Below are 23,704 nucleotides of genomic sequence, written 5' to 3' on the forward strand. Positions count from 1 at the left end.
GGTATGCGTAGTCTCTGGTAGTGAAGAGCCTGAATTATTTTGGTCTTTATTTTATTTTTTCCTTCTTTTTCTCCCCTTATTCTTTTATTCATTTATTTATTATAATTTTTTCTTTCTTTTTCCCACATATGAATTAAATAAAGTAACAATTTCAGTAACTAAGTGGTAGAAAGGCTATATGCCAAAATTAAAGTGATTCGTAAATAATTAAAATAAGAATTAATACGAGTAGTTACGAAGTTATGTTCTTGTATATAGAAATATAGATCTTAATAGTAACATCAAAGAGAGAAAAATGAAACTGCCTGAAATCAATAAATCATTTCTTACTTCCTTATAACGACCAATCATGGCAAACAAAAGAAAAAAATTTAAAAAATTCTAAACGAAAATCCCGCATGTGCACTTACTAAAATTGTCGATTCCATCGCTAGAATCTTCTTTGCAAACTATTATTGGAATTAGTCGTTCGTCCCTAAGGCATTCATTTTGCCATAGTTGAACGGTCACCAGGACTAGCATATAAAATTTGCTTTTAGTAGTGGCCGCTGTTATATATATATATATATATATATATATATATATATATATATATATATAGCAATGTCTTGGATGGACAACTATACATGGGGGTGGGGTTCCTACACGTGTTATCATTTGGGGCAAGAAGTTTTAGTTCTTTTCATAGGTTTCGTTTACAACGCAACCAGATATATGACAGAAAACCATTATGGTTACGCTTCTTCTTCTTCTTCTTCTTCTTCTTCTTCTTCTTCTTCTTCTTCTTATTATTATTCTTATTATTATTGATCACAAAGAACTTTCACACAAGTCATCAAAGATCTCTACTTGATAACAACATGTGATGTTCCCTGAAAGCTGAGTGACAACAAGTCTCCACGAGTTTCCAGTATTCTCTACCTCTCTCGATAACATTTGCAAATGGCTTTGCATTATTACAACATCCGCTTACCATTGATTACTCATTAGTAGTGGCCATTGGTCTTCACTAGAATTTGAGTGTCAATAAGCCTCCCCAGTTCTCTTCGCACTTGTCCAGCGGGGATCTAGTTAGTGCTCTCTCCACGGTCTTTCCTTCCTCCTTGACTACTCAGTCTCTTTTGTTTTGGTGAGGGGGGATGCAATAATGCGGGATGAGGTAGATATGAACTTATAGATATACCACTTCAACGTTCTTGGTTCCATGTAGCGCTTCATGTTTTACCTCTGTAGCATTTGTCTGGCCCGCACATGTGGCTCATGCGTGTTAGTCTCCACATTCAAGGATTTTCCTTATAATAATAATAATAATAATAATAATAATAATAATAATAATAATAATAATAATTATTATTATTATTATTATTATTATTATTATTATTATTATTATTATTATTATTATTATTATTATTAATCAAGTAAAAACGTGATCTTAGCCCTTTTCATAATAACTTTCGATTTCAGTTTTTCGAATATTAAACCCGATAAACCTTAATGAAACATGTTGAAAAATTGAACTCAATTTTATTTTTGTCACCTGAATAGATCGTTTACAATTTGAGATTATTGAAAGTGGATTCGGGTTATTGGGGTTTGTTCTATTTGTATGACAACTTCAGAGGGGCCACGTTTTAATCATTATTGGCAACGATTATATTGAAACAGAAGATGACCCATTAATGAACTATCTATGTCAGACAAAAACGTTTTGACAAGCACAAGAATCCGCGACGAATTTGCATATGCTAAACATAAAAAAAATTATAGACAGAATTCAAATGAAAAAATGTAACAAAATGAATATGACGGTAGAAATGCATCTTAATAAAAACGATCTTTATTCTCTGATGGGCTGGACGTGACTCATTACAGTGAACATTTACACGAGGTTTTAACTGTTTTTCTGTTGATGTCCATTGTTCACGAATAGGTTTCTACATTTGGAATGTCCGTCCAAAACAAACAACACTTTTTTAAATGATTAAAACAATAAATAAATAAATAAATAAATAAATAAATAAAAAACAAAAACAAACAGGAACCGGAAGTAAGAGAATTCTTATTTTCCCAAGCTGAACCGGAAGTTAGAGAAGTCTTATTTTCCGAGGCAGAACCGGAAGTAAGCAACGTCTTATTTTCCGAGGCTGTGCAATCTATTCAACCATCGGTTGTTCATACCGTTCTGTTGCATCTGGTGATATTTCATCATCTCGGCAAGGGCGAGGAGGTCACCGTTGAAGGACATCTTTGGATGAGCGCTGGCCTGTCGTTTCTCGAACTCAGTGTCACCGTCCTGTTGAGGTTCGACTTTGATAGTCTTGTAGGTACGATATAAGTAACCCAAATCTACTGGGCTGAGCCGTTCTTGTTGTCGCCTGGCACGGATCCGCTCGACAATCAACGGCAAACGTGTCATGAAATCGGAATCGTTGGACTGGTCGGCTTGGCATGATGGAAAGATGAAGCAAGCAAGAAGGAGCACCACTAGTCCGGCAAAAGGTATTGATTTCATCATGATTGTCCTGGTAATGAGAAAAAAAAACAATCAAATTAATTTGCTTGGTTTCATAAATATGAGAAATGATTAATTCAGTAAGAAAATAATGTCAGTTTGTGACTTCCGGCTTCAAATGTTTATTAATCCAAATGTTGTGAACTTTTTTTTTTAGATAAGGATATAAAATCTGCGTCATTTGTATTATCTGGATTACTATTCTCATCTGGATTGTTCTTTTCATAACGTTTCTTACGATGTTCTCTCCGACCTTATTCAAAAACATTTTTTCGAAGTTGAGACTTTTTATGTTGAACTTGATAAACTATACAAAATTTTAAACTGAATACTTTATTTAATCAATGGGAGTAGATTGTTCTCGTACCGTTACCTATGATAGGGTAGACGCCTTAATCAATCATGTTGTTCTTACTTATCATTTCTAGTAAAAAATTGAACCTGAAATCCCTAGAATATTGTCGCATAGAACTTATTGTTAATCAGCATCTTTATCAACTGATGAAATAACAAATAAGATAAAAATAGAAGTCCCTATAATCAAAATAATATATCTTGTAAATCAGTTTAAATTTTTCTTATTAAATAAACTAAAAACAACATTAGAACTCATGTATTTCAGTTGAATAAAATGTCGAATTTCGTGCTTCAGCAAACGCGTCTTCGGTTACATCTTTATATGTGAAGCTGTTAATCCGCAAGAAGTGACCTAGATGATTAAAGAAGAAATAATCAGTGGGTTACATGTTCGGTCATTATGGTGAGCGAGGCACGTTTCGACGGCTGAATTTTCAACAAAATTTGATAGAAGAACATCTAATTACAGAGAAATATAGAGAGAATTTTTGCATTTAAAAAATTATACAGTATGACCCACCTTATAAAAATGCCACCATGAAATGGTTAATAAAATTGACACCCCCTTCTTCAATATCAACCATATAGTACCGGTGCAAGATCAGCGTCTGTATCTTCCTCCTGAAAGACAATGCTCCGGTCAACAATGCACATGTCGCCATATCAGAAGCACCGTCGTGTGGCTATCATATCTCCCCAATTTTCTCCTCATTTTCTTATCGTGCACCCTCTGATTTTAATTTCTTCTCAACCATGAAGTTGTTTTTGAAAGGAAATTGCTTTCTAAATGATGCAGCCTTGAATTACAAGTTGGAGGCAAACATATTGTAATCTACAAAAACGATATCCAGAGTTGCATTGCACGACGGAAGAAATGCGTAACTCTTGGTTGTTCCTATGTAAAGAAAGACTCATAATTATGCCAAGTTTCGTTAGACTACTGCTATGAGGAGTGGGTCACGCATATTACTTATTGGACGCCCCTTGTAGCATTTCTATCGTTTAAGACACAGATTGATAAGAGGCACTGTCCATAGGGGCGATTTGTCATAATTCAGTTTAAAGTAGAATTTTCGTTACTCTTTCAAGCTTCTGTTATAAAAATTATAAAATATGCGTTCTTGTTCTTTTTCTTATTGACCTTTGGGAATTGCTGCAGGCGTTTCCTGCTGTGGGAACAAATGAGATATTTTGCTGAATAATCAGTTCGATATAAATTAACAAGGAAATGACAAGGAAGGAACTGACTCTTGGATTTTCGAAATAAAAAAGGAATTGAGAGGGAAAGAGAGAGAGGGGGGAGAGGAAAAACAGAATGAAGGGAGAGAGAGAGAGTGGTGATAGTAATATTGAAAGATATTAAGAAAATATGTTAGTGAGAAAAACCGAAGATACATACACATGCCCATATATATATATATATATATATATATATATATATATATATATATATATATATATACATACATAGAGAGAGAAAGAGAGAGAGAGAGAGAGAGAGAGAAAGAAAAAGAGAGAAGAGAAATAACCGAGTTAGAGGGTGAAATATTGAAAATATATGCGTGTGAGAGAGAAATATATATATGTACGTGTGTGTGTCGATGTGTGCATGTGTGTGTGCGCATGCGCGTGCGCATGTATGTCTACAACATACAATGCACATACATATATAAATACCTGTACATATATATACACACACATACACACATATATATATGTCTGAATGCTGAACGTCTGTGTGTGTGTCTGGTCACGAATAGGCTCCTATATGGTTGACTATTATAGAAAACTGATCACATATAATGATAGAAGATGTATCGAGACACAGGAATGGGTATGTTTGATCTGGCATAATGATGATTCATTAAAATTGTGGGGTTTGCGTACGTGCCTGGTCCACAAAGTATGGAAAAAAAATTAAAAAAAAAACGTTTACAAGTGTTTTTGATATAGATGTACATAATAATACTTTGATAAGTATGTTTTAACATACTTATAGGGATGGTATAATAAAATGTTTTAACATACTTATAGGGATGGTATAATAAAATTTTGGGGTCTGCGTTCGCGCCTGTCCTCCATAGAATGGAAATAGGTACAAACTTTGATAAAGACTTTTCATATCTATCTGCGTAAGTATACTTTGATAATTATGTTTCAGTTTGAAGAAATATGGTATAATAAAATTATGGGGTGTTCGTTCGCACCTGACCTCCATAGAATGGAAATATCTCACAAAGTTTAACAAGGTTTTTTAATATAGATCTACAGAATATTGTGATAAGTGTTTCAGTGTGAACAAGTATGGTATAATAAATTATGGGGTTTATCTATTTTATTTTTACTTTCATCATATTTTGCTTTGGTTTTGATACCCCCAAATTCGAAGCTATCTCTTTACAACCCTTCCTTTTCATAACCTATCATACTTTCATAAATCAGAGTCCATTTTCTGTTGGCTGTTTTTGAACCCAGTCAACGACGGGTACTTTTGCTAGTATATATATTTTCCCCAAACCTCTGGCCTTGGTTGAGGGGAGACTAAAACTTGCTGCTATGGTTTTAAATGATCTGAAATAACAGCAATGGGAGACTTGATTTCATATATTTCTCATACGCTATACCTCCGCTCTTCTAGAAATAAGGGACGATTATGAATATTTCCAATATCAAATAGCTGTTATACACTGTGAAATTGACTTTATGTATGAAAACCAAAGAATGGAGATATAACATATGAGAAATATTCGGAATCAAGTCTCCCCTTGCTATTATTTCAGATGATTTGAAATCATAGCTGTAAGTTTTAGTCTCGCTTACATCAAGACCAGAGGTTTTGGAAAAATATCTGATATTTTGTAATTCATATTCAAAACTAGGAAAACAAATGACTATGATTGAAACATTGTATGCCTGTAACAAAGTACCAAAAATAAGCTCGGGATACTATATTATCACCTTAATGTTCGACCTTAAGGGTCAATGTCACAGCCTACTACACATTTCAGGTTATTAGATTTCCAACGAGCCTTCATTTGTTCAATTCTAATCAATAGTCGCTAAAATTTGCAACTTATAAAATTGTCAAAAGAGGTGATCTATCTATCTATCTATCTATCTATCTATCTATCTATCTATCTATCTATTTGATATATGGATATATCTATAATTGTAGCCAAATTGAATACTGAAATACTCATATCTTTGGTTCTAGGGGACGATTATAATACTATTCTATAGTGAAAATTTTAATTGGTAAAAAAGAACCTATATTTTCAAACCAATAAAATATACCTAAATTTGCCTACATTTGTATATATAGTGTCCTGCAGGCCAGCTTTGTCTCTCTTGTGGCCTTACTCGACCACTATATATATATATATATATATATATATATATATATATATATATATATATATATATATATATATATATATATATATATATATATTTATATATATACATGTATATATATTTAGACATATATGTATATGTATTTATATATGTGCGTGCATTGTGCACTGTACATGCACACACGCACACACGCACACACACATATATATTTCTCTCTCACACAGACACACAAACACACACATATATTACATAGCGAAAGACGAGAGGAAAGACAGAGAGAGAGAGAGGAAGATAGATATAGAGAGATGGAACTTAGATAAAAGGGATAATGATCGATAAAAGATATAGTGTCATATACATGCTGATTTAAAAACGTGTGCAACAGAAGAACAGAAATAGAGAGAGAGAGAGAGAGAGAGAGAGAGAGAGAGAGAGAGAGAGAAGGTGAGAGAGATAGAAGTGTATAGAGAAAGTGAACAAAGAGAAAGGAAATGATTAAGTATAAAAACAGAATTGAAATCATTTTTCAGACAATGTTTCAATATAGCTTAGAAACGGAGAAATATTAGTTGTTTAGAGCTGTTTCGAGACAATGTTTATTTAAAGTAAAATATTTCAGACATCCGATCATATTCAGAATAATATACAGTCAACAACAATGTTAAAAATGTTCAATTCTAATAAAAAGAAAAATTCAGAAGTACAGATAATATTTACACATATATTAATACATTAATTTTTATTCATACAGACCTGTAAGGCTACGCTACACTGGTTTGAAAAGGCTTCGCTCTATATTTATTAATAAACTAGCAGTACCCACTAACAGACGTTGCCCGGTGGAAGCGTGATCCCCCCCTTGAAAAAAATTAAAGTACCGTTGTCGTTGTTGTTATTGCTGCTGCCCAATCCCAAACCTCCTCATGTTACGAACAGCTTTTGGAATAGACACCCCCAACTCCTCATGGTAAAAACGGCCCCCGGAACACAGTAGAAAGATTGGATGGAGAGAGAGGTGAAAATACCAAAAAAACATCCATGTAGGCGTTGAAGCTGGTTATTACCGACCTCCGCGACTAAAAATAGTTCGTCTCTAAGTTTTATTAAGAAGCAGAAATGTCTATAATAACGAAGACATGGAATCCTATTCTAAGGAAATGAAACGAAACTTCTTTTATGTATTTAATCATTTATTTTTTTTAATTAATTACTGCAATACTTGGTTTCTATTAATTCACTTATCACCGTAACAATAAAAAATAAATACATCCAAAATAAAATAATAATAAACCCAAAATAACAAATAAAACAAAATACCCCCAAAACAAATAAAGGTTTATCGGTTCATTTCGATGCTAAAAAAAACAAATAAAAAGGTTAAAAAACAATAAAACTATAAATTATTATTATATTATAAAATATAACTGGAGAAAAAACACGAAATGTTATACGTATTTATCGCAAGTCGTAATCCTGTTTAAATGTTAAAACTAAAAAAAATCAATCCATTACATGGAAGCGAACGTGAAACCCGCAGATTAAAACACTGTCCCGATAACCACTGCTCTATGAAAATGGTATCGAAATGGCATCGTATTTTGTGTATTTAAACCAAATAACGGGACGCGGTAATGAAATGAGGTTAATCCGTGACGATGATTTAATCTCTCTCTCTTTCTCTCTGCCGTTACGATGATTTTATATATCTTTCTCTTTCTGTCTCTGTCTGTCTCTCTCACTGTCTCTCTCTCTCTCTCTCTCTCTGTCTCTTTCTCTCCCTCGCTCGTTTCGGTACAGTGTTCGAATGTAAGCAAAACAGATATAACTTTCGCTCTGACTCTCTCTCTCTCTCTCTCTCTATGTGAATCTCTTTCTCACTCTCCCTCTCCCTCTAAACACATTTAAAGAGAGAGAGAGAGAGAGAGAAGTAGAGAAGGATAGACAGAGAGAGAGAGCGGGGGGAGAGAGAGTGAGAAGCAAATACCTTCGTGCTGTTCAATAATCGCTTTATTTAATGTTAAACACTGGCCTCATGTATCAGTAGACACCATGTTGGATAACAGCTTGCGCGTTCGTTTTAGTTTACTAAATTGTAATCTTGAATAAGGGATCGGTCTGATTCAAGCCAATCAGAATAGTAAGAATGTTGTAAAGGAGAATTTATTATTTTTCGAATCGACGGAGGGAATTAAACGTTTGGGCTATTAGTTTATGAATCAGTTACGAAGAGTGTAATCACAATATCCATACCATGTGTATAAATCCCTGCAGTGTTTATGGGGATCAATAGGAAGACTTCAGCAATTGTTAATGTAGGTCAATGCGATAGTGTTGGTGTAGCTCCTCAGAAGGAGTCTAGGATTTTATTTGAACACTTGGATGTGTCAGAAAAATCTTTATAAAGTTACATAAGATAGTGGCTAATAGCCTAGACATAATAAATTTGTATCTTGCATCTGTTGTTGTAAACCTATGTTATTTTGATCCAGAGGGGAAAAACTGCGACGTTTTTTTTATATATAGGGATAAAATCTCATCAGGCTAAAATGTCTGTCTTTTCAATATGAACACGTAAAGGAAAAGTAACATCGAAAGAATTGTCAGTATATTATCTTGTAATTGGTACAGAATAATCTAATCAATTTTCTAGGTAGATTAGGTGTGTTTTAATACCCTCCGATTTTCTTCTTCCTAGCCACGAATTTATTTTTAAAAAACAAATTGTTTTCCAAATGATGCAGTCTTGATTTTCGAAGTTAAAAACGATCTCCAGAGCTGCATTAAACGATGGAAGAAATGCGTGACTCTGGATGAAAGTATTTCTTTTTTTTCTTTCTTTTTTTTTTTTTTTTGCTTTTTATGATGTTGTATACTGGACAAAATACAAAATACATCGTGTTGCCTGCGATTCAAAATATGAAAAATACAGTATCATATATGGGAGGGTGTATGCTCAATATCATGGATATAGCAGATATGTTTAAAGGCAGTGCCGCTCGGGAAGAAAACAACATAACTGAGTTTAATTGTACTGTTTTATACAAGAAAATCTACTCGGCTGTGCTCGGGATAGAAAGTGATAGATGGTCATCAAAAAATACTCAATACCTGAAGAATAGCAGTTATATGCTCAAATGCAATTTCATCTTTTCTTATTCTTTTATACATTCCTCGGCAACTCGGGTAACACTTCTAGTAGTTAAATAAAGACAATCATGAAAAAAGAAAACACGAAAAATCTTATAGTGTGTTAATGTGCATTCGTGTTTTAAGGGATATACAAATTAGTTAACCTTTTTCACGTCGTTCGCATATCAACGACTAGATATATAATGAAGCTGTTTTTTTCTATAGTAAATAGAAAGTGAATTTAAAAAAAAAGTCTTTCTGCTTTTTTAAAAAAAAGATGATTGATAATTTATATTATTTGGATTCTTCGGATTACTACTTTCATCTTCAGTGTTATTCTCACAACGTTTCGACTGATGTGACCTTACGCCTTCTTCAGGTATATCTTATCGAACTCAGGAATCTTTCTGCCATTCTTGGGAATCTAGATGGAATCTCGAACGGAATCTCTTATTTACTACACGAGGAAAGCATGTTCTCGTTTCGTCAGCCATGACCGGGTAGAAGCCAAGTAATTTAATCTCACTGCTAGAAAGCGGTCTCCACTAAACTCTTCTGACAATTTTTAGTCTACAGACTTAAAACTTGATATATAGAGAATTTGGACCTGTCGATCAAATTCGATTTGCTTTTTAACCAATAAAAATAACTACTACTTGTAAGTTAGCATACGTAAGTCGACTAAACGTGTTATTTCTACGCATGTGCAAATATACATTTATATCTTTATCAATGTTATTTTTAAAGAATTTGTATACGGTGGATTCACAGACGCTAACGAATTAGGCTGGAGAGTTATATGTTTTGTTTCGGTTCTAACTGATGCTTGATATATATATATATATATAATATATATATATATATATATATATATATATATATATATATATATATATATATATATATATATATATATATATATGTTATGGATAAAAGAAAAATGAATACACGTTGTTAATAAAAAAAAAGCCCTGATGACTGGGCTGCGAACCTTTTGAAAAAAATTTTCTTCGCGCTGATGAGGACCAGTTGTGAAAAATTGTAATTAATGAACTATTATATACTTGTACGCCGACATGGGGTGGGTGAGCGAAATAAGTGTATGCAAGATGTTACCAATCAAAGACTTACATTTTTAAAATGAGCAAATGCTTGCGTGTCTATCCTTTTAAAGTAGTATCTTTTTAAAAATACACACACGCACACATAGAATAGGTTGGTTAGAAAGTTCTTGCGGAATTTATATTTTTTATTTCAAATAATGTATCTTCAAATAAGTTTTCGTTATAAAACTATATAATCTTAAAGAACGTCTTTCGCTCTATCTAATCGTTTAAATTACAGTCTTTTTAAAATAGATATGCATTCATTCCAGAACGTGGATTACAACATGACGCAAAAGCAAATTCGCACAATTTTCTTATTTCAATTCAAGCTAGGTCGAAAAGCTGCTGAAACAGCTCGCAATATCAACGAAGCGTTTTACCCAGGAACCACTACTGAACACACAGCACAATGGGGGTTTAAGAAATTTTGGACGACGAGAGTCTTAAAGATGATGGGCGTAGTGCTTGGCTATCAACGATCAATTAAGAGCCTTAGTCGAAGCCAATCCACAAAAAGCTGCCTAAGAACTGTTTTCTGAATTAGATGTAACGTATACGACGATTTCCAACAGTTTGAGAGAGATTGGAAAGACAAAACACTTGATAAATGTGTGCCTAAGGAATTGAACGACAACCAAAAGAAACGTCATTATGAAGTGTCACTTTCTCCTCTTTTACGCAAGGAGAACGACCCGTATCTCGAAACGGTTGTTACTTGCGATGGAAAGTAGGTTCTTTACGACAACCGGCTCAACTCAGCTCAGTGGTTAGTCGCCGACGAAGCTCCACGACACTTATCGAAGCCAGAGTTGCATCAAAAGAAGATCATGTTGACTGTTTGGTGGTCTGCAACCGGTCTCATCCATGACAGTTTTTTTGAATGCAGGTGAAACCATTACAGCAGAGTACTGTCAGTCAATGGATGAAATGCATCAGCAACTTTGTACATTTGACATTTGACAACAATACCCAGCATTAGTCAACTAAAAATACCCAATTCTCCTCCACAACAATGCCCAATCGTACATTGCTAAACCGACCCTGCAGAAGTTGAACAGATTGGGATACGAAACTCTGCCTCATCATCTGAACTCTCCAGACCTCTCACCTACCGACTACCACTTTTTCAAGCGTCTTGACAACTTTCTGCGTGAGAAATGTTTCAAAAACCTAAGCGAAATCAAAAACGCCTTCAGCGACTTCATCGCCACCAAACACAAGATTTCTTACGTTAATGGCATAAATACACTTGTTTCGGATGATGCTTATTGCGATCAATAAATTTTTGTTTCAGCCGAGATATGTTCCTCTGAATTTTAAAGCTAAAAACCGCAATAACTTTCTTGTCAAACTGATATATATATATATATATATATATATATATATATATATATATATATTTCTTGACTGATAATCGTATCTCTTTTGAAGGATATTTCTAGTTTGCAAAGAAAATATTTGGTTAAGCTCATCCTTCAGGCTAAACGCAAAATGTAGTATCTTTCTGATACTAAACTTAATATTTTATGATCGGTAAATAGAATATTTCTAGACAGAGGCAATTTTAATTTTTGTCCCACTCGAGAGTGGTCCATTACGTAGTTCTGGCGGTCTCCATATTAAACACTTTACACTGTCTTCATGAAAAGGCAAGTAAACAGGGAAGCAATATCTATCTATCTATCTATCTATCTATCTATCTATCTATCTATCTACCTACCTATCTATCTATCTATCTATCTATCTATCTATCTCAGTCTCTTCATAACTGTTACCTTTCTAGTTTTTTTTTACTATCTATCTGTCTATCTCTCTATCTATCTGTCTATCTATCTGTCTATCTATCTGTCTAGTTTGGTCGCTTCATATGCACATATGTATGCATGGATGTATATATTTATCTATCTAGCCCTCTACACACGTATGTATGTATGTATCTATCTATCTATTTTCTTATTACGCAGCCATTTTCTATATTCTGAGGAGCCGATTTCTGATCAACTCAATAAAAAGTTAATTTGAAAATCTCTGGCCACTTATCAAGGCCTACGTGATGATCATCGGTTTTGATCATTAAGACACATCGCTTATCTCCCTTGCTAACGTGATGGGCGACTCGCACATTGCTCAAGGCAAACTGTATCGGTTTGAAACCGCTAAAGACCGCCACGACCGAATATCTCATTCGTGCGCGTTTATATCACAACTTTGTCCACTATCACGTGTCCTCTATCACGCATCCTCTCTATCGTTGCTTTTCGGATTTGTCGTTGAGAGGGACAACAGAGCATTTTTTGCATATACAAGTAAAACAGCAACTTGCATTCAACTCAAAGTATGCAATGAATTGTTGGTAATAGGCATCGGCTCTTGGCATGAAACAACTCCCAAAATATTGGTATGTTGTAAAGTAGAGAAACTCAACACAGCAAGGAAGAAAGCATTTGGAATCGTCAATATTTTTTCACGGGTAAATGCATGGTATTTCAATGTTTTCCAAAATTGTATAACTTCTAAGCATATAAGAAAATCAGTCTTATATATCTTTACAAAAGCCACAAATTAGATTTTTAAAAACTTTGTTCCCCCCCCCCCAAAAAAAAACCTATTAACACTGAAACGTAAGCGACTATTGTGACAGAAGCCAGATTTACAGGTGAAAGTTGGTTGGGGAGTAGGCAACAAGATATTCGATCGGGAAAATAAATTAGAAACTCAAAATTCGAAACGTAAGCGACTATTGTGACTGTGACCAGATTTATAGGAAGCGATTCAAAGGAAAGCAGGTATTATAGTAGAAGGATTTCCACTATCTAAAATCTCTCTACAAGAAGGAAGGGTTTGGGTGGGAAGCATGCACATTAAGAAGGGCAGGTGAAATTGCAGTAAGTTTGTTGGAGTACACATTTCATGGAAGAGGTTCTAAAACAAGTACAGCGATGCAACATTGCTGCAGTTTGACATGGGCTGGAGCTTTGTAAAGAGTGCGAAACCTATTAGGTTAAAATTCACTGTATATATATATATATATATATATATATATATATATATATATATATGTAGAAGGCAGTACAACGCAGAGATAACGGAAAGACACAAAATGAAGCAGGTGAAAAAGTTTTATTAATACAAATTACAAATACATGTGTACACGTTTATACATTTCATATACACATTATATTTATATTTGTACTGTGATTACCTGGGTAAGCCGGTCTAATGGAATATCCGTGTGATATGATTTTTCCAGAAACATCTCTTTGTCAGATATTTTTTTGACTTTGGTTCAAACGCGCTGCTGTAAACAGTAAGTCTCGCAGCAAACAATAGTCTGGAACGTGTTAATTAGCATTTTATATTATTTAATATAAGTACTTTTTTAAAAAAATTATTTCCTTTTTTTATATATATATTTTTATGTTGAGGAAATTTCGTAAATTACAAATGTTCATTTGTACTTGCACTTATAAATGATTTGTATTTAAACATAATTATTGTATATTGATTTAGTTTTTTGTTTATGTTTCTGCGCTCTATTTGAGAGACGGTCAGAACCATAGATTTTGAAATAAGTTAATTAATAAAGGGAGACTACTTAATGAGCTAATCTAAGGTGTGTAATCGTGTTATCTTTTGTATAGGAGTGAGTTTTACTAACTCCAGATATTTCATCTAAGTTAAGTGTATAATATTGCATTACTTTTTAAAAAATATTATTCTTATTCTGGAGCGGATAATATTATTTAATTCGTTATCTTTGTTTAAACATATATACAGGCAAGAGTACATATCCAAGCACCCACGCACACCCATATATACATAAGTGCTGGTCTGTATGTAGCCTACATACTCACACCCATCTCACTCATACTTACTTTTCAATTGTTATATATTGTTATTATTATTAATATGTGGTAATCTTAAATAAAGGTTGCTTATTTATTACTTTTATTTATTCATTTATTTTTAATTTGTTTTATTATTTTATTTTATTATATAATGGTAGGATAGTGTTAAATTAAGAATGAAGGGTCTAATTCACGTCGGCGATTAATCTTGGGATGCAATTTGGCAATGAGGATTGATTCTTAGATACGAAGGTTGCCAACATTGCGTTCAGTGGCTAAAATATCTACTCTGATGGATGTGTTGGTATTGCCACATGTGTGGAGGTGTCTGTGAACAGATGAGGCTTGTGTTTGTATGTGCTTTTGATTCTAATATGCAGGTGTCTCACTGAGCTACCAAGGTATGATTGGTTACATTTGGCGCACTGTATGCAATATACTGTGTATGTACGATGGCACATGCTAGTGGTGTTCATCGAGCAGTTAGTTAGGGTGCAGGGTACATTGCTTTGGTGGGTTTTGCGTTTTGATAAATGTTGTCGTAGTGATGGCCCAGTGTGTATTAGTTGTATGTCTAGACCCTCCCTGCGTATAGCTTTGCGAATAGCTATTGTTATCCTGTCGCTTCAGAAAGCAGGTTTTAGAGGAGTAATGCTGCGTCTGTCTTCTAGGTTTATTGAGGTTTTCAATGGTTAGTGTGGGGTATCCATTGGTTTCTAGCACTTGGTGGAATTTATTAGTGTAGGTATTTTTATCAGCCCTATAATGTATGAAGAGGTCTCTACAGGCAGGTTTCTTATAGAATTTTGTGGATAAATTTCCGTCTAAAGAGATGTTGAGGCTGAAGTCCAAAAGTGCTAGTGATCCAGAATTGTCGGGGTGCTCGATGATGAACTCAATGTGTGGGACAGTGTTGTTGAAGATCTTAAAAATTGAGTTCGCTCCCTCCCGGGATGGTGTTAGAAGTAGGATATCATCAATGTATCGTGTGAAAAAGATGTAGGAGTTGAGGGCACGGCGTTCAAGTTTATTGATGAATGCGATAGCGAGCAGTCCTGACAGGCTGGACCCCATAGGCAATCCTGTGATTTGTTTATATGTGCTTTGTTTGTATGTGAAGTAAGTGTTATTTATTATTATTTGTAGAAACTCATGTATATCAGTTGCAGGGAGGCTAAAGCAATTGAGGTTACAGGAAGAAATGTAGTCGGTAATTATGTCAATTGCCGGGTATGCAGGGACAGATGTATAGAGGGCGACGACGTCTAGGTTGAGGCATATCTGTTGTGTTTCAGTTTGAAATAATTTCTACCTATTTCGTCATAACACATTGCGTAAATAAATAATTATAGTTAATAGAATAGTACTATGTAAATTAAATTAAATATATAAGACTCCATAAATAAATATATATACAAGGTAACGAATTAAATAATATCCCCCAGAATAAGAATGATATGAAAAAGCAATGCAATATTATACACTTAACTTAGATGAAATATCTGGAGTTAGCAAAACTCACTCCTATACAAAAGATAACACGGTTACCCCCCCTTAGATCAGCTCATTAAATAGTCTCCATTAATTAATTAACTTAATTCAAAATCTGTTGTCCTAACCGTCTCTCAACTAGAGCGCAGAAACATAAACAAAAAACTAAATCAATATACAATAATTATGTTTAAATACAAATCATTTATAAGTGCAGGTACAAATGAACATATGTAATTTACAAAATTTCCTCAATATAAAAATGTATATATAAAAGAAATTGAAACAAAAAATAAAACAAACAAACAAAAAACCTTAATTATATTAAATAATATAAAATGCTAATTAACACCTCCCAGACTTATGTTTGCTGCGAGATTTACTGTTTACAGCAGCGCGTTTGAACCAAAGTCAAATAAATATCTGACGAAGAGATCTTTCTGGAAATATCATGTAACACGGATATCCCATCAGACCGGCTTACCCAGGTAATCACAGTACAAATATAAATATAATGTGTATATGAAATGTATAAATGTGTACACATGTATTTGTAATTTGTATTAATAGATCTTTTTCACCTGCGTCAGTTTGTGTCTTTCCGTTACCTCTGCATTGTATTGCCTTCTACACATTTTATTTAACTACATACTATACAATGCTTCAAGCAAACTACATCCATCTCATATATATATATATATATATATATATATATATATATATATATATATATTGCAATTATAAGAGGGAAACACGTTTAATTCATGATTAAAAGTATAGAAAAAATTGGGAGGCCAGCTGACCGATTTCGCCCTCACTCTTCTAGAGCTGGACCGAGGGATTTTTTTTTTTTTACATTATAAAAGCGATATAAACGCGAGAGGTAAATATAGGTTTACAATAATGTGTACTAAAGAGGAGAAAAACAGGGGATATACTATATATCTAAAAAGTATGTGTGATCTATGTACAAGGATAGAATCTCTTAGAGACTCATCACATGAAAACTAAAAAATATTCCTTCTGTTTACAAAGAGAATGTCTCTTTAGACAACGTGAATGGTCTCCAAGATCAAATGAAAGTCTGACTCAAAATGGTGAATGGGTTAATGCTGAAGCTTATACCATCTGACGGGGTTTTTAGCAAACGATCAGCTATTTCAGACAGAACCTGTTACTAAGATGTCCGTTGGTAGGTAGGTACCATTTCTGATTTAACCAGGTATATGTTGTTAGACTGTAGTATTCAATCTTAATGTCGTTCGACTCACATAGTTGATACTGCAACTACATTTAAATTTTTCATCCAATTTTGCTTTTGAACAAATCGTAAGGTCACAATTAGATTCTGTACAGCAAAAAGAATCGCAGGTTTCCGATATATTGATCTTAGGTAACACGATGGAGTTTATGTCACCAGCACATCAAGGAAAACTAAAGTGCAGTTAAGCTCTCCTCCATAAGTATACTTATGTAGGTTCAAGTGAACACCGGAGTGCATTTTATTTAGTTAGGGGAAAAATTGATTTTGCCTCCGTTGCATCATTAAAAAGGCACACTTTGTCGTTTACATATTAAAAGTAAACTAAACGTTTTATTGATCCAGATAATAATTGTTTCTCATTAAAATTAAATTCAACAGATGTAGTGGCAAATTTCAACCAATATGCTTTCAGGAATAGGAGGAGGCGATAACTGGCTTCGATATAAAAATCAGCACAGATATCAGTTGTCTCTAAAATAGGGACGTAAGTAAATAGGTTATTAATAGGATTATGATAACAGCATATTCTTTTCCTTGTTTTGATATCTTATATGTTTTTATGGAGAGTGATGTGGTTCTCGGTTGATTAATTGTGTCTAATTGTGTCGGATATATACTCGAGAGTCAGAAGAATGAAAAAATATGCTGTTGTCATAGCCCTAATTATTAATATCATGCGAGCATATAAATGTATTAGTAACTTTAGTATTTGAAATAAAATTCGATAAATAAGACACATCTTTTAGAGAGTAGGCTGTAAAATATTAAAGAACCATTTTGCAGCCTTGTAATGGGATGATCCTACCATGGAAAAATAGGCCTTAAGGAAATATTCGTCTTATGAGTTTTGGATAGGCCATATAACCTTTGGGGGATAGAGCATGAGGATCTAGTCTCATTCGAAGGAAATATTCGTCTTATGAGTTTTGGATAGGCCATATAACCTTTGGGGGATAGAGCCTGAGGATCTAGTCTCATTCGAAGGAAATATTCGTCTTATGAGTTTTGGATAGGCCATATAACCTTTGGGGGATAGAGCCTGAGGATCTAGTCTCATTCGAAGGAAATATTCGTCTTATGAGTTTTGGATAGGCCATATAACCTTTGGGGGATAGAGCCTGAGGATCTAGTCTCATTCGAAGGAAATATTCGTCTTATGAGTTTTGGATAGGCCATATAACCTTTGGGGGATAGAGCCTGAGGATCTAGTCTCATTCGAAGGAAATATTCGTCTTATGAGTTTTGGATAGGCCATATAACCTTTGGGGGATAGAGCCTGAGGATCTAGTCTCATTCGAAGGAAATATTCGTCTTATGAGTTTTGGATAGGCCATATAACCTTTGGGGGATAGAGCCTGAGGATCTAGTCTCATTCGAAGGAAATATTCGTCTTATGAGTTTTGGATAGGCCATATAACCTTTGGGGGATAGAGCCTGAGGATCTAGTCTCATTCGAAGGAAATATTCGTCTTATGAGTTTTGGATAGGCCATATAACCTTTGGGGGATAGAGCCTGAGGATCTAGTCTCATTCGAAGGAAATATTCGTCTTATGAGTTTTGGATAGGCCATATAACCTTTGGGGGATAGAGCCTGAGGATCTAGTCTCATTCGAAGGAAATATTCGTCTTATGAGTTTTGGATAGGCCATATAACCTTTGGGGGATAGAGCCTGAGGATCTAGTCTCATTCGAAGGAAATATTCGTCTTATGAGTTTTGGATAGGCCATATAACCTTTGGGGGATAGAGCCTGAGGATCTAGTCTCATTCGAAGGAAATATTCGTCTTATGAGTTTTGGATAGGCCATATAACCTTTGGGGGATAGAGCCTGAGGATCTAGTCTCATTCGAAGGAAATATTCGTCTTATGAGTTTTGGATAGGCCATATAACCTTTGGGGGATAGAGCCTGAGGATCTAGTCTCATTCGAAGGAAATATTCGTCTTATGAGTTTTGGATAGGCCATATAACCTTTGGGGGATAGAGCCTGAGGATCTAGTCTCATTCGAAGGAAATATTCGTCTTATGAGTTTTGGATAGGCCATATAACCTTTGGGGGATAGAGCCTGAGGATCTAGTCTCATTCGAAGGAAATATTCGTCTTATGAGTTTTGGATAGGCCATATAACCTTTGGGGGATAGAGCATGAGGATCTAGTCTCATTCGAAGGAAATATTCGTCTTATGAGTTTTGGATAGGCCATATAACCTTTGGGGGATAGAGCCTGAGGATCTAGTCTCATTCGAAGGAAATATTCGTCTTATGAGTTTTGGATAGGCCATATAACCTTTGGGGGATAGAGCCTGAGGATCTAGTCTCATTCGAAGGAAATATTCGTCTTATGAGTTTTGGATAGGCCATATAACCTTTGGGGGAAAGAGCCTGAGGATCTAGTCTCATTCGAAGGAAATATTCGTCTTATGAGTTTTGGATAGGCCATATAACCTTTGGGGGAAAGAGCCTGAGGATCTAGTCTCATTCGAAGGAAATATTCGTCTTATGAGTTTTGGATAGGCCATATAACCTTTGGGGGAAAGAGCCTGAGGATCTAGTCTCATTCGAAGGAAATATTCGTCTTATGAGTTTTGGATAGGCCATATAACCTTTGGGGGATAGAGCCTGAGGATCTAGTCTCATTCGAAGGAAATATTCGTCTTATGAGTTTTGGATAGGCCATATAACCTTTGGGGGATAGAGCCTGAGGATCTAGTCTCATTCGAAGGAAATATTCGTCTTATGAGTTTTGGATAGGCCATATAACCTTTGGGGGAAAGAGCCTGAGGATCTAGTCTCATTCGAAGGAAATATTCGTCTTATGAGTTTTGGATAGGCCATATAACCTTTGGGGGATAGAGCCTGAGGATCTAGTCTCATTCGAAGGAAATATTCGTCTTATGAGTTTTGGATAGGCCATATAACCTTTGGGGGATAGAGCCTGAGGATCTAGTCTCATTCGAAGGAAATATTCGTCTTATGAGTTTTGGATAGGCCATATAACCTTTGGGGGAAAGAGCCTGAGGATCTAGTCTCATTCGAAGGAAATATTCGTCTTATGAGTTTTGGATAGGCCATATAACCTTTGGGGGATAGAGCCTGAGGATCTAGTCTCATTCGAAGGAAATATTCGTCTTATGAGTTTTGGATAGGCCATATAACCTTTGGGGGAAAGAGCCTGAGGATCTAGTCTCATTCGAAGGAAATATTCGTCTTATGAGTTTTGGATAGGCCATATAACCTTTGGGGGAAAGAGCCTGAGGATCTAGTCTCATTCGAAGGAAATATTCGTCTTATGAGTTTTGGATAGGCCATATAACCTTTGGGGGATAGAGCCTGAGGATCTAGTCTCATTCGAAGGAAATATTCGTCTTATGAGTTTTGGATAGGCCATATAACCTTTGGGGGATAGAGCCTGAGGATCTAGTCTCATTCGAAGGAAATATTCGTCTTATGAGTTTTGGATAGGCCATATAACCTTTGGGGGAAAGAGCCTGAGGATCTAGTCTCATTCGAAGGAAATATTCGTCTTATGAGTTTTGGATAGGCCATATAACCTTTGGGGGATAGAGCCTGAGGATCTAGTCTCATTCGAAGGAAATATTCGTCTTATGAGTTTTGGATAGGCCATATAACCTTTGGGGAAAGAGCCTGAGGATCTAGTCTCATTCGAAGGAAATATTCGTCTTATGAGTTTTGGATAGGCCATATAACCTTTGGGGGAAAGAGCCTGAGGATCTAGTCTCATTCGAAGGAAATATTCGTCTTATGAGTTTTGGATAGGCCATATAACCTTTGGGGGAAAGAGCCTGAGGATCTAGTCTCATTCGAAGGAAATATTCGTCTTATGAGTTTTGGATAGGCCATATAACCTTTGGGGGATAGAGCCTGAGGATCTAGTCTCATTCGAAGGAAATATTCGTCTTATGAGTTTTGGATAGGCCATATAACCTTTGGGGGATAGAGCCTGAGGATCTAGTCTCATTCGAAGGAAATATTCGTCTTATGAGTTTTGGATAGGCCATATAACCTTTGGGGGAAAGAGCCTGAGGATCTAGTCTCATTCGAAGGAAATATTCGTCTTATGAGTTTTGGATAGGCCATATAACCTTTGGGGGATAGAGCCTGAGGATCTAGTCTCATTCGAAGGAAATATTCGTCTTATGAGTTTTGGATAGGCCATATAACCTTTGGGGGATAGAGCCTGAGGATCTAGTCTCATTCGAAGGAAATATTCGTCTTATGAGTTTTGGATAGGCCATATAACCTTTGGGGGATAGAGCCTGAGGATCTAGTCTCATTCGAAGGAAATATTCGTCTTATGAGTTTTGGATAGGCCATATAACCTTTGGGGGAAAGAGCCTGAGGATCTAGTCTCATTCGAAGGAAATATTCGTCTTATGAGTTTTGGATAGGCCATATAACCTTTGGGGGATAGAGCCTGAGGATCTAGTCTCATTCGAAGGAAATATTCGTCTTATGAGTTTTGGATAGGCCATATAACCTTTGGGGGATAGAGCCTGAGGATCTAGTCTCATTCGAAGGAAATATTCGTCTTATGAGTTTTGGATAGGCCATATAACCTTTGGGGGATAGAGCATGAGGATCTAGTCTCATTCGAAGGAAATATTCGTCTTATGAGTTTTGGATAGGCCATATAACCTTTGGGGGAAAGAGCCTGAGGATCTAGTCTCATTCGAAGGAAATATTCGTCTTATGAGTTTTGGATAGGCCATATAACCTTTGGGGGATAGAGCCTGAGGATCTAGTCTCATTCGAAGGAAATATTCGTCTTATGAGTTTTGGATAGGCCATATAACCTTTGGGGGATAGAGCCTGAGGATCTAGTCTCATTCGAAGGAAATATTCGTCTTATGAGTTTTGGATAGGCCATATAACCTTTGGGGGAAAGAGCCTGAGGATCTAGTCTCATTCGAAGGAAATATTCGTCTTATGAGTTTTGGATAGGCCATATAACCTTTGGGGGATAGAGCCTGAGGATCTAGTCTCATTCGAAGGAAATATTCGTCTTATGAGTTTTGGATAGGCCATATAACCTTTGGGGGATAGAGCCTGAGGATCTAGTCTCATTCGAAGGAAATATTCGTCTTATGAGTTTTGGATAGGCCATATAACCTTTGGGGGATAGAGCCTGAGGATCTAGTCTCATTCGAAGGAAATATTCGTCTTATGAGTTTTGGATAGGCCATATAACCTTTGGGGGATAGAGCCTGAGGATCTAGTCTCATTCGAAGGAAATATTCGTCTTATGAGTTTTGGATAGGCCATATAACCTTTGGGGGATAGAGCCTGAGGATCTAGTCTCATTCGAAGGAAATATTCGTCTTATGAGTTTTGGATAGGCCATATAACCTTTGGGGGATAGAGCCTGAGGATCTAGTCTCATTCGAAGGAAATATTCGTCTTATGAGTTTTGGATAGGCCATATAACCTTTGGGGGATAGAGCCTGAGGATCTAGTCTCATTCGAAGGAAATATTCGTCTTATGAGTTTTGGATAGGCCATATAACCTTTGGGGGATAGAGCCTGAGGATCTAGTCTCATTCGAAGGAAATATTCGTCTTATGAGTTTTGGATAGGCCATATAACCTTTGGGGGATAGAGCCTGAGGATCTAGTCTCATTCGAAGGAAATATTCGTCTTATGAGTTTTGGATAGGCCATATAACCTTTGGGGGATAGAGCCTGAGGATCTAGTCTCATTCGAAGGAAATATTCGTCTTATGAGTTTTGGATAGGCCATATAACCTTTGGGGGATAGAGCCTGAGGATCTAGTCTCATTCGAAGGAAATATTCGTCTTATGAGTTTTGGATAGGCCATATAACCTTTGGGGGATAGAGCCTGAGGATCTAGTCTCATTCGAAGGAAATATTCGTCTTATGAGTTTTGGATAGGCCATATAACCTTTGGGGGATAGAGCCTGAGGATCTAGTCTCATTCGAAGGAAATATTCGTCTTATGAGTTTTGGATAGGCCATATAACCTTTGGGGGATAGAGCCTGAGGATCTAGTCTCATTCGAAGGAAATATTCGTCTTATGAGTTTTGGATAGGCCATATAACCTTTGGGGGATAGAGCCTGAGGATCTAGTCTCATTCGAAGGAAATATTCGTCTTATGAGTTTTGGATAGGCCATATAACCTTTGGGGGATAGAGCCTGAGGATCTAGTCTCATTCGAAGGAAATATTCGTCTTATGAGTTTTGGATAGGCCATATAACCTTTGGGGGATAGAGCCTGAGGATCTAGTCTCATTCGAAGGAAATATTCGTCTTATGAGTTTTGGATAGGCCATATAACCTTTGGGGGATAGAGCCTGAGGATCTAGTCTCATTCGAAGGAAATATTCGTCTTATGAGTTTTGGATAGGCCATATAACCTTTGGGGGATAGAGCCTGAGGATCTAGTCTCATTCGAAGGAAATATTCGTCTTATGAGTTTTGGATAGGCCATATAACCTTTGGGGGATAGAGCCTGAGGATCTAGTCTCATTCGAAGGAAATATTCGTCTTATGAGTTTTGGATAGGCCATATAACCTTTGGGGGATAGAGCCTGAGGATCTAGTCTCATTCGAAGGAAATATTCGTCTTATGAGTTTTGGATAGGCCATATAACCTTTGGGGGATA

At 35.6% G+C, this 23,704-nt stretch overlaps 1 protein-coding gene across 1 annotated transcript in view; it reads right to left on the reverse strand.

Moving 5' to 3' along the window:
* Positions 1 to 1,815: 1,815 nt before the first annotated feature.
* The window catches only part of LOC145293945 (uncharacterized), a 275,485-nt gene continuing 253,596 nt past the window's right edge, over positions 1,816 to 23,704 (reverse strand). Inside the window, exon 2 of the mRNA XM_080140807.1 lies at positions 1,816 to 2,522. Coding sequence (XP_079996933.1) covers positions 2,132 to 2,515 — 384 coding nt within the window. The 5' untranslated portion in view covers positions 2,516 to 2,522 and the 3' untranslated portion in view covers positions 1,816 to 2,131. The remainder of the gene's footprint in view (positions 2,523 to 23,704) is intronic.

This window comes from Euprymna scolopes, chromosome 15 (assembly GCF_053919585.1).
Source record: "Euprymna scolopes isolate OS-2025 chromosome 15, ASM5391958v1, whole genome shotgun sequence".
NCBI lineage: Eukaryota > Metazoa > Mollusca > Cephalopoda > Sepiida > Sepiolidae > Euprymna > Euprymna scolopes.